Source organism: Arachis ipaensis, chromosome B06 (genome assembly GCF_000816755.2).
Source record: "Arachis ipaensis cultivar K30076 chromosome B06, Araip1.1, whole genome shotgun sequence".
Classification (NCBI taxonomy): Eukaryota; Viridiplantae; Streptophyta; class Magnoliopsida; order Fabales; family Fabaceae; genus Arachis; species Arachis ipaensis.
Window position 1 is genome coordinate 85,397,537 of NC_029790.2, and position 13,154 is coordinate 85,410,690.

The 13,154-nt window shown below is 37.7% G+C and overlaps 1 protein-coding gene across 1 annotated transcript in view; it reads right to left on the reverse strand.

Moving 5' to 3' along the window:
• LOC110263773 overlaps positions 1 to 5,669 on the reverse strand; it is a 54,556-nt gene extending 48,887 nt beyond the window's left edge. Inside the window, exon 1 of the mRNA XM_021105552.1 lies at positions 5,421 to 5,669. Within this exon, the coding sequence (XP_020961211.1) occupies positions 5,421 to 5,669 (249 nt within the window). The remainder of the gene's footprint in view (positions 1 to 5,420) is intronic.

Sequence of the window (13,154 nt, forward strand, 5' to 3'; positions counted from 1 at the left end):
CAGTTCTGGAGTTAAACGCCAGAATTCTTGAGCTGACTTGGAACGCCTGTTTGGGCCATCAAATCTCGGGCAAAGTATAGACTATTATATATTGCTGGAAAGCCCAGGATGTCTACTTTCTAACGCAATTAAGAGCACGCCAATTGGGCTTTTGTAGCTCCAGAAAATCCACTTCGCGTGCAGGGAGTTCAGAATCCAACAGCATCTGCAGTCCTTTTTCAGCTTCTGAATCAGATTTTTGCTCAGGTCCCTCAATTTCAGCCAGAAAATACCTGAAATCACAGAAAAACACACAAACTCATAGTAAAGCCCAAAAAAGTGATTTTTATTTAAAAACTAATAAAAATATAATAAAAACTAACTAAAATGTACTAAAAACATACTAAAAACAATGTCAAAAAGCGTATAAATTATCCGCTCATCAAACACCAACTTTTATCCACCCCAATTCCAATCTAATTACTCCCAAGAACCACCACTCCCATATGCACCATATCCATGTCCATCAAACCAAGTATCACAGGATCGTCTCAAGGACACAGTGAACCAATTTCATGTAACCCTTCATTAATTGGAGCAAGCGATAAATCGATTAGCCCCTAGTACGAAGGAGCCACTAGAAGCTCCGACTGAAAGTAAAGAGCGTGACTTTGTACTAGAATAAGTGGAGGAAGCCCAGATTGTCGAAGAAGAAGAATTAGTTGAAGATTTCGGAGACGCTGAACCTCCATGGGAATCAAGAGTTGTGGAGAATTCCGCCCAGAAATTTGCAATTGATGCTAAGGAGGATAGTGCACAACCCCCAAGGCATGTATCTTATGAAGAACTAGACGGAACAAATCAAGAAGCAAGTTTCCTTGGTAACTATAATCATGAACTAAGCTCTCCTAATAATGGACCTGCATCCGCAATTGAGTTCTTTGAGATTGAAGAATCTTCCCCAAGCAAATATGAAGATGATGTGGAGGTAGATTTTTCTCAACCCCCAACTTATGACTTGAGTGATGAGGAAGAAATCGAAGACTTTGATTAAGACATGGTTGCAATTGAAGTGATTTGTCCGGAATTGGAAGAATTCACAGAGGAGTACAAGGAAGTGGAGCCTGGAGAACCACTGGAAACACCTCTCCCACGGCCATTACCACCAAATACAAACTTCAAGTGGGTAAAATCCTTAGCCTTCATCTTTACTTTTCCACTTGAATATGGCTTGCTTGAAACAGATGGCCAGCATAGCGCTCTCTGCGGCTTTAAGAGTAAGAGGAAAATGGTTAGTAATAGAAGTTGGTATCCAAGGTTCAATATGGTTCCACGCTCCGATTAGAAATGCAAGGATTGGTATAGAACTCGATTTAATGGGTTTCGAAAGATGTTCGAGTATCTCAGCGGAAATTTAAGTTGCGTACCGCCCGGCTGGGAAAATGAAGATCAATACAAAGACGAGTACAAAAGCAAGGTTTGGGATCATGGAATTCATTCTGACAATCAACACCCGTGGAGCCTGAAAACCTGCTTTGATTTGCTCGAAGGCTTTACATACCTAGTTTGGGACCCCGGAGGATATTGGAATCGCAAGCATGGGTGGAAATTTCTAGATGAGTTCAAACACAAGCCACCATGACAATGAGCTCATCAAATGTCTAACTTAAGGACTTTAACTAAAAGTGCTAGGTAGGAGAGAACCCACCACGGTATGATCGTTCCTTTTTCAATTTTAATTTTATTTCGTTTTATTTATTTTAGTTTTATTTTATTTTATTTCAATTTTCTAGAACCATTTATAACATCTGCATCTTGCATATTGCATAAAAATAAAATAAAATAAATTCACCCCACGCGTGCGCATGGGCCACGCATGGGCGTCGACTCCAAATCGACGTCACAATCCAACGCCCAGAAAGTTGGGCTGGAATCGTGCGGCTGTTATATGTTAGGCACAATTTGGGCCACGTGTTTGTGTCAATGACGCGAACGCGTCACTTTCTCTTCACACACACCACGCGTAAGCGTGGGCAACGCGTGGAAATTATTGCCCCCTAATTGAAACAGAGAGTTGCACCAAAACGACGTTGGAATTGTGCGTTTAGCACAATTCTGAGCGACGCGTACACGTGCTTCACGCGTACGCGTCACTTTCATTATCCCTCACTCACGCGTTCGCGTCAATGACGTGTCTGTGTCGTTGCATTTCCGCCCCATCCACGCGTTCGCGTGACACACGCGTCTGCGTGGACTTGAGTCCACTTAACCCAACCTACGCGGAACCCTAGCCCCCCGTGTCACCATTTCCCCCCTCCTGACAGCCTCCTCTCTTCTTCTCTGCACCCACCNNNCGCCCTTGCCCCCTCCCTTCTCTTCTTCTCCCCCTCTTCTTCCCCTTCCACCTTCCTCCCTCCACTACCCCCCATCGCCGAACCATCCAAAATACTGGTTAATTGACAATATTGGTTAATTGACAATAAACATATGGTTATAACTGAGTTGAATGGAAACTCTTAATTTCTACTTACATGATATACATAACTATTATATGGTTTTTGAGCCAAAGAACACACAACCCGTGAGTTTTTTAGCTTAATTGCATGGTTATATTTAACCATAGTTTTCATTCTTGTGTGTTTCGCCCTTCTTTTCTATGCTTGCAATCTTTACTTTGTTTCAGTCTATATGTCCAATATAGAATGTATTTACATACTTGCATATGATTGAGGCCATTACTTGTTTTTACTCACTTATCCCAAATAAGTCTACCCTTTTATGTCACCCTTGTTAGCCCTCTTGAGCCTTTTAATCCCCTTCTGTTCTATAACCACATCACTAGCCTTAAACAGAAAAACAAATAAAAAAAAATCCCAAATTGAATCTTTGGTTAGCTTAAGATAGAGATTATGTATCAACTTAGTGTGGGAAAAATGTGGGAACTTAGGTTGATAGGAAGGTATTAACTCTATAAATCATTTGAAATTTGGGAGCATGCTCATGTGAAACTAAAATAATTAAAATACCATGTGCATTGATATGTTATGTTTATGCTTAAAAAAAATTCTTTTTAATAAATAAATGAATAAGGGGACAAAATTACCCCAACAATAAGTTTAGTAAAGAAATCAATGCACATGGGGCAAAATAAAAAAAAATTTATGCATGAGTATGTGATAAGAAAGTGAAAAAAATTGGGAAGCTAGGCATAATTTCAAAGTTGTATAGAGTATGTATATGTTAGGTGAGATCTTAGAATAATCAAGGATTCAATTTATAGCTCACTTAGCCTTATATATATACCCTCACCTTTACCTTAGCCCCATTATAACCTTGAAAAAGACCTCATGATGTTTGCATGTATACATTATATGTTTGTTGATTGGTTAGATGAAGAACAAAGTTTTAGAAAGCATGACTAGGAAAGAATAGAGTGATTAACCCCAAACACTGAGTGACTAGAGAGTAAACACAAATCCAGTGAGGGTTCAATAGCTCATTTCCATATATCCATGTTTAATTATTAATTGTCTTGCAAGTTTGTGAAATCTTTTAACTCAACTCAATTGTGAATGTATTTTAATATGATTTGGCCTTAGTTGTACACATATGATTCCTTGAAAATATGAATCAATTTAACCACATGTAAGCTTTATATATATAAGTGTATAGTAATTAGAATTGCATGATTCATTTAGGTAGCTTGCATTTATAATAGATTGCATTGCATAAGATTCCACCATTCTACCTTCACTCTTTTCTCTTGGATTTAGTATGAGGACATGCTAATGTTTAAGTGTGAGGAGGTTGATAAACCCCTATTTTATGATTCATCTTGTGCTCAATTAAGTGTTTTTATCAATTCTTCACCCACTTATTCATAAGATTTGCATGGTTTTATAATTCCTTCCTTATTCCATGATATATGTGAAAACATGTTTCCTATGCCTTAAGAATATTAATTTTAATTATCCTTTATTACCATTCGATCCCGTGATCCGTGTGTTAAGTAATTTCAGGCTTCATAGGGCAGGAATGGCTTAGAGGACAGAAAGGAAAAACGCAAAAATGGAAGGAACGCACAAAATGGAGTTTTGAAGAAAATGGCAATGACGCGCACGCATGGACGACGCGGATGCATGCCTAGGCACAGAGCATAAACGACGCGAACGTGTGACCGACGCATACGCGTGATAACGAAATCTTCAAATGACGCGCACGCGTGACTGACGCCACGTGTAGAAAATTGCAGAAGTTGCCCCTAGTGATTTCTGGACCCTTTTTCGGCCCAAATCCAAGCCTAGAAACACAGAATAGAAGCCAGAGAATGGGGAATCAAGGGAGACAATTTGCACAATTCATACAATTTCCATAATTCACAATTTTAGATTTTAGATGTAGTTTTCTAGAGAGAAAGGTTCTCTCCTCTCTCTTAGGATTTAGGATTTAGGATTTCTCTTAATTTTAGGATTGCTTCTTCTCAATTCCAGGTTCAATATTCCTTTAATTTATATTCTCTTCTACTTTTATTCATTCTATTACTTTAGTTTGTTTATTTTTCCAAATTGGTTTATGGATTCCTATGTTTAATTTAATTCAATACAATTCGAGGTATTTCAGATTTAAGATTGCTTTCTTTTATTTATGATATAAATAATTTAGATTTTTCTCCCTTTTGGCTCTGGTTGAGTAATTGGTGACACTTGAGTTATCAAACTCAGTAGTTGATTAAAAATTGGAAATTGCTGATTGATTTGGATCCCTCTAAAGCTAGCCTTTCCATAGGAGTTGACTAGGACTTGAGGAATCAAGTTAATTAGTCTACTTGACTTTCCTTTATTTAGTAAGGGTTAACTAAGTGGGAGCAATAAACAATTCTCATCACACCTGATAAGGATAACTAGGATGGGATTTCCAGTTCTCATACCTTGCCAAGAGTTTTTTTAATTATTAATTTATTTTTCTTGCCATTTAAATTGCTTGTTCCTTATTTTAAAGACCAAAAAATATACAATTCCATAACCAATAATAAATCATACTTCCCTGCAATTCCTTGAGATACGACCCGAGGTTTAAATACTTCGGTTATAAATTTTATTGGGTTTTGTTACTTGTGACAACCAAACTTTTGTACGAAAGGATTCTCTGTTGGTTTAGAAACTATACTTACAACGCGATTATTTTTATAAAATTCTTTACTGGCAGAAAACCTAACGTCACCCACCAACTTCTTCCACACATTCTTCATTGGTGGAGCTTGCCTCTTGATCAGCCCCTTCTAATCTTTCATCATTCATACAATGCCTTGGAGGTTGCGTATTATCCTCCTCAACACCAAATTCAAGCTCATTGGAAGAATGTTCAACAACTTCCACAAGATCATCAACAATATCACTTGGTGTGGAAGTGTTCTCAAACTTGGAATCCGCCTCTTGCTCAACCTTTCCTAGGCTTTCAACCACTTCTTCTTCATCAACAATCTCCATCATTTCCACTTGTTGCACGACACACTCCATGCTCCGCTCTTCGGTTGATTCTCCACATTCTTCCGTGGAGATGCTTTGTCTACGGTAAGAATCCCATGCATCCAACTTGGCTTTAATTTTGTCAAGGTTAGCCTCGATAGCTTTGTTCATCCTTTGGGCTTCCTCTTGCTCCTTTTGACGGATGATTACTTGAAGCCGGTTCATTGCTTCCTTGAAGCGATCTATTGGCTCTTGTTCCACTTGACTAGTATAAGTAGGATCATATTGCTCTTGGATTGATGGATATGGGTATTCTTCCATGGAGGATTGTGGTGAAAAGGGGAATTCATTTTGTGGTTGAAAGTTATCATACATGGGAGGTGATTCATCTTGGTAAGAATAGTGAAGTGGTGGTTCTTAAGGGTATTGGTGGTGGAATTGAGGTGGTTCTATATATGGTTCATATGGTACAAAAGGTGGTTGATATGGTGGATATGGATTGGGATCATATGGAGGGGTTTGGTGGTATGAGGCTTGTGAGTGTGATGGTTGAGGGATATATTGTGGAGGGAGCTCATAGGCATAGGGTGTTGGATGTTGATAATCACAAGGGGATCCACCATAGCCATTGGATTGGTATGCATCTTGGAATGGCTCTTGCTCATAGTATAATTGGGAAGGTTATTGCCAAGAGGGTTGATCAAATCCTTGAGGCTCCTCCCATCCTTGATTGTCCCATCCTTGATGCATGTTATCATTGTAGTTTCCATCTCCTACAACATAGTTGTAACCACACTCTTAGCCAAAAGGATGAGAATTCATAGTGACAAGAGAAAACAAAGATAAAAACTAATAATAAATAAAGAAAACAAACTCCTAACTACCAGCAAACCAAGAAATAACCAAAAAGCAAGATATTCACAATATGAATATATTCACAATAGCCAATAACATAACACCATTGCGATTTCCCAGCAACGACACCAAAAATTTGAAAGAGTATTTTCGTATGGTTAGGAATTTCAAACAAAATAATTCCGTTGGTAGTATAGTTCCCAACCAACTAACAATACTCAAATCAAATTTTAAAGATTTTGGTTGTCACAAGTACAAATCCCAATGAAAATTAACTGAAGTATTCAAACCTCGGGTCGTCTCACAAGGAATTGCAATGAAGTGCTCAATTATTGGCTATGAAGAACAAGGGGGTTTGATTTGTAATTGGCAAGAAAATATAAAAGCAAGATATTAAATAACAAGAACTAATAAAAGAAAGGAAAAGAACTCTTGGCCAAGACATGGGAATTGAGATCACCATCCTTGTCTATAAACTATATATTGACAATTATGAGGGACCAACCCATTAAGTCTACTTCTATGCTTGAAATATGTCAAATAGGCTTGATCAACATCAATCCATAAGTCCTAACCTAGCTACTAATTGACTTAGTAGTAGGCTAGTATCAATTGTTATCAAATTGACCACCAAGGGTTCTTAAATCACCAATTCAATGAGACCCAATGACTCAAGGTCACTCAATTCCCTTAGCCTAGGTCAAGAGTAAAGAAAACTACTAAAAAACCAGTGGAAGCATTTCATCAAACACCTAGAATAAAATGAAAGTAAACATCACAAAATACAAGAACTAACAAAACCCATAACTAACATAAGCAAGAAATCAACAATAGCAATGAAGATAGACATAAAAAAAGACATGGAAACATAAAATTGCATAGGAAAAAATCAAGATCCAACAATGGTTCACCAACATAAAAGAGAGCAAAATAAGAAATTAACAAGAGATGTAAATAAACTAAAATGCTAGAACAAATAAAAGCAAAGGAAAACTAAAATAAAACAAGATTAAAATCTATATCAAAAAGGAGATGGAAATAAGAACCCTCAATCTAGAGAGATGAGAGAGCCTCTTTCTCTAGAATTCTACCCTAAAATATGATGGAAACTCTACTATGACTCTTTGGTTCATTCCCCCTTCAATCCCTGGATTCAATAGCATCAGAAATGAGTTGGGTTGGGCCCAAAATGAGCAATAAATTGCTAGCCACGAGTTGCTTAAAATGGCCCACGCTGATCCTACGATGCGTTCGCATGGGATGATACGTACGAATCATCAAACGTCCTGGCAACTATGGCAAATTACATACAATTTTGAAGCTCCGGATGTTAGCTTTCCAACGCAACTAAAACCGCCTCATTTGGACCTCTGTAGCTCAAATTATGATCGTTTTAGTACGAAGATGTCAGGATTGACAGCTTAGCAATTCCTTCATTTCTTCATGAGTTCTCCATTTTTACATGCTTTTTCTTCATTCCTTCAATTCAATCTTTGCCTTCTAAACCTGAAATCACTTAACAAATATATCAAGGCATCAAATGGAATTAAAGTGAATTAAATTTACCAATTTTTGGGCCCAAAAAGCATGTTTTCACTCTTAAGCACAATTTAAGGAGAATTTACAAAACCATGCTATTTTAGTGAATAAATATAGGAAAAGTTGATAAAATTCCCTAAATTCAACACAAGATAAACTACAAAATTGGGGTTTATCACACATATCAATGAGTGATGAACAAAGTGTTTTGTCCCCGCTTAGGAAAACACATGTAAGTGTATGTAGACAACATGCTCATAAAAACTAAGGACGACTTGGCTCTCTTGTCCGACCTCTCAGTGGTATTCTCCACAATAAGGAAGCATGGAATGAGACTAAACTCCTCAAAATGCACCTTTGTGGTAGAGGCCAAGAAGTTCTTAGATTTCGTGCTAACTCAAAGAGGCATAGACACAAACCCAGATAAGTGTAGAGCCATACCAGAGATGAAGAGCCTGACTTGTCTCAAAGAAGTCCAACAATTAAATGGAAGGTTAGTGGCACTATCTAGATTCTTGGCAGGATCAGCGTTAAAGTCCCTACCATTGTGTTCGATCCTCAAAAAGGGGAATTAATTTGAATGGACCCAAGAGTGCGAACAAACTTTTCAAGGCTTTAAAGAATTTCTGGGCCAACCCCCCATACTCACCCAACCTATGACGGGAGAGGAGCTCGTCCTCTACTTGGCAGTGGTAAGCCGGGCTATAGCTTCAGACTTAATCCAAGAAGATGAGAACAGACAGCAACCTATTTACTTTATCAACAAAGCCTTACAAGGAGTAGAGTTGAACTATCAAAAGATAGAAATGTTCGCGTATACTCTTGTCCTTACCGCCCAAAGGCTCCAACCTTATTTTCAGGCTCATACTATAAGGGTCCGTACTAATCAATCCATGAAACACATTTTACAAAAGATGGACATAGCAGGAAAGATGCTACAATAAGCTGTAGAACTATCCGAGTTCGATTTGAAATATGAAGCTTGAATAGCAATCAAATCCCAGTACATCGCCGACTTTGTGACCGAATACACTGAATGTCAGAGAAGTCCAACAACTTGGAGCTTATATGTAGATGGATCATTCAATAAAGCTGGTAGTAGAGCAGGCGTCACCTAGAAAAGTGAGCAAGGAACTCGGATAGAACTCTCATTAAGGTTCGAGTTTCCTGCTTCTAATAACCAAGCAGAATATTAAGCCTTGTTTGCTGGATTGAGGCTGGCTAAAGAAGTGGGGGCACAAAGGTTGATAGTGTTTAGTAATTCCTAAGTGATAACTTCACAAATTAATGGTAGTTATCAAGCCAAAGACCCCAATATGAAAAAAATACCTAGATGAAGCATGAGAACAACTAGCACAGTTCTTGGAATAGAGGTCCGACACATAATTTGGGAGTCAAATGTCCGAGTAAATGCCCTCTCCAAGTTAGCCTGCACCAAGTCAGGGGGCAACAATAGAAGCCTCATCCAGAAAACTCTCCACGCACTATCAATATCAAATGAAGATGGCAACTTAAACATAATGGCCATATCCAACCAAAATTTAGGATGGATGACTGATAAACAACTATTTTATGGTTTATCTTGTACTCAATAGAGTGGTTTTTATCAACTCTTTACCCACTTATTCATACTATTTGCATGAGTTTACATTCTCCTTCCTGATTTTGTGCTATGATTGAAAACATGTTTCTTTGGCCATATATTCGCTAATATTAATCCTCTCTCATTACCATTAGATGCCTTGATATGTGCGTTAAGTGACTTCAAATATTACAGCGCAGGAATGGCTTGGAGGATGGAAAAGAAGCATGCAAAAGTGGAAGGAATACAAGAAGTTGAAGGAACTGCAAGGCTGTCTAGCCTGACCTCTTCGCACTAAAACAGTCATAACTTGAGCTACAGAAGACCAAACGACGCAGTTCCAGTTGCGTTGGAAAGCTAACGTTCAGGGGCTTCGATTTGATATATAATATGTCATAGTTGCCCTGACGCTAGGCGACGCAAATGCGCGCTCCACGCGGACGCGTCGTAGTGACGAAAATCAGCGTGGCAGATTTCTTCTCCATGATTTCTGGGCTGTTTTCGACCCAGTTTTCGGCCCATAAAACACAGATTAGAGGCTATAAAGTGGGAGAATCCATTCATTCATAATCATCAGCTCATAATTCATAATTTTTAGTTTTAGATGTAGCTTTTAGAGAGAGGGCTCTCTCCTCTCTCTTAGGATTAGGATTTCTACTTTTATGATGTTGAGTTGGATATTACTACCTCCATTGAGGACTTTATTATTCTAGTTTATTTTCTATTTCCTTACTCTTTTATATCTTTAATCCTTATTCAGAGTTACAATTGGAAAGCTTTTATGACATTATTAATGCAAAGAGTATTTTTCTATTTACCCCATTATTTATTTGATTATCCTCAAGTATTTATTTAGTCATTTATTATATGAAATTGGCATCCATGTCAATGGAGTAGGTTCCCATCTTGATTTTGGAGTTGATTAATATTTGGAGACCCTTGAGTTGGAAGACTCAAGAGTTAATTGTGATTGGCTCTCTGGCCACTAACGCTAATCCAAACACAAGGGTGAGGATTAGGACTTGTGAATAGAAGTTGGCTCCCAACTTGATTTTCCTTTATTTAGTAAAGGATAACTAAGTAGAACAACAACCAATTACCATTACACTTGGAAAATCCAACAAGGATAGAACTTCTAATTAATCTTCTCTGGGTCAAGGCTTTTAATTTAATTACATAAAATTTCTTATTTATTTTTATTGCTTTGATTTATAATTATATCTGTGCCCATTGTCCAAACTCCAAATTTCCCAGAAAACCCATAACCAATAATAACACACCTCCCTGCAATTCCTTGAGAAGACGACCCGAGGTTTAAATACTTCGGTTATCAATTTTAAAGGGGTTTGTTACTTGTGACAACCAAAACGTTTGTAAGAAAGGACTTTTGTTGGTTTAGAAGCTATACCTGCAACGAGGATTTATCTGCGAATTTCTAGACCACGCAAAAGTTCTCTCTTCAAAATGGCGCCGTTGCCGGGGAATTACAAACGTGTGCCTTATTATTGGTTAATGTAAATATTTTCTTTTGCTTGTTTATTTGTTTTTATTTTTGTTTTTATTTTTACTTTTTCATAAATTAAGAGGTTATTGGTTTTTATTTAGTTATTAAAATTTTTTTTTTTCAAAATCTTATCTTATCTTATTTCAAAAATCAAATTTCAAATTTCAATATTCAAAATTCAAAATTTAAATTTCAAAATTCAAATTTAAAATTTTAAAAATCAAACCTTTTCAAAATTTAAATCTTTTTCAAAACTTTATCTTATATTGTTGACTTTTACAAAATTCAAATTTCAAAATTTAAAATTTAAATTTCAAATTTCAAATTTCAACTTCAAAATCCAAATTCCAAAATTTAAAGTTCAAATTTCAAATTTCAAAATTCAAAATTCAAATTTCAAAATTAAAATTTCAAAATTCAAAATTTAAAAATTTAACTTTCAAATTTAAAATTTAAATTTCAATAACCTTTTAATTTAAATTTGTTTTTATTTTCGTTTTTAATTTTCATTTGCTATTATGAATTCTCACCCCTCTGGTTTCAAGTTTGGTTCTAATGTTGTTGTAAGGAATGGAAACTATAATGAAAATAGGCATCAAGGTTGGAAGAATCAAAGATGGGAGGATTCACAAGGATTTGATCAACCCTCTTGGCAACAACCCCCTCCAATGCACTATAACCAACAACCATTCTGTAATGCATACCAAAATGATGACTATGGTGGACCCCCTTGTAGTTACCAACAAGCCCCGCCATATGCTTATAAACCATCTCCTCAACACAACTTTGAACCACCATACTCACAAGCCCCTTACCACCAAACACCACCATATGACCCTAACCTATATCCACCACACCAACTACCATATGAACCACACCCAGAACCACTACCTCAATATTCACCATCTCCATATCTTTATCAAGAAGAACCACCTTCCTATTATGAACCCTTTCTCCAAAATAATGAACCCTCCTATCCACCCCAACCTCCATTGGATAACAGCGCCCTTAGTGTTATTCTTCAAGGGCAAGAAGAGATGAATAAGAATGTGCTAAATTTCGCGGCCGCCTTAGGCGAGTTAGTAAATATAATAGCCTCCCGACATCTGAGAACTCAAAATGCTCCCATGGCTACATGTGGAGAATCTAAAGAAGAGCGTAGCATGAAGGAGACACTAGAAACTTCAGTGGACAATGAGGAGCATGGCTTTGTATTGGAACAAGTGGAGGAAGCCATGATAGTTGTAGAGGAAGAAATGGTTGAAGACTTGGGAGATGCTGAACCTCCATGGGAAAGTCAAGACATAGAGCCTCCTTCCAAGACGGTTGCATTTGATGTTGAGGAGGGTGTACAACCTCCAAGGCATGTCATGGTTAAGGAATTGGAAGAGGTCAATCAAGAGATGGAGATTCAAGAAGAAGAAGCACAACCTCCCATGCCCTTGGAAAGCAGTGAAGAGGAGATTGAATTGGAAGAAAGCTACCAAGAGGAAGAGGTTGAAATTGAAGAAGCTTACAAGGAGGTGGAAGTTGTCAGAGAAGAGCACAAGGGAGTGGAGCTTGCAAATTCATTAGAAACACCTCTCCCAAGGCCATTACCGTCCAACACAACGTTCAAGTGGGTAAAATTCTTATCCTTGACCTTTACCTTTCCACTTGAATATGGGCTACTGGAGACGGATGGTTAACTTAGAGCTCTTTGTGGCTATAAGAGTAAGAGGGAGATGGTTAGTGGTAAATATTGTCATGCAAGGTTCAATATGGTTGTATGCTCCAAACTGAAGTATCATGGTTGGAAGAATACTAAATTGTATGGGTCTAGGAAGCTGTTTGGATGCCTCAGTGAGAATTTAGATTGCCTACCACCCGGTTAGAATCATGATGATCAACAAGAAGACGGGTGCAAAAGGCGGGTTTTGGGACCCCGGAATTCATTCTGGCAATCAACACTCTTGGGGCCTTGTCACTTGCTTTAACCTGCTTGAAGGCTTTCTGCGCCTAGTTTGGGATCCGGGAGGAAATTGGAATTCCAAACATTGGTGGAGATTTTTGGATGAATACAAGCACAAGCCACCATAACAGGGAGCTCACCAAATGTCCAACTTAAGGACTTTAACTAAAAGTGCTAGGTGGGAGACAACCCACCGTGGTATGATCGTTCCATTTTCAATCTTATTTAGTTTTGTTTGTTTTTGAGTTTTATTTTATTGAACCTGGAGTTATTCATAAC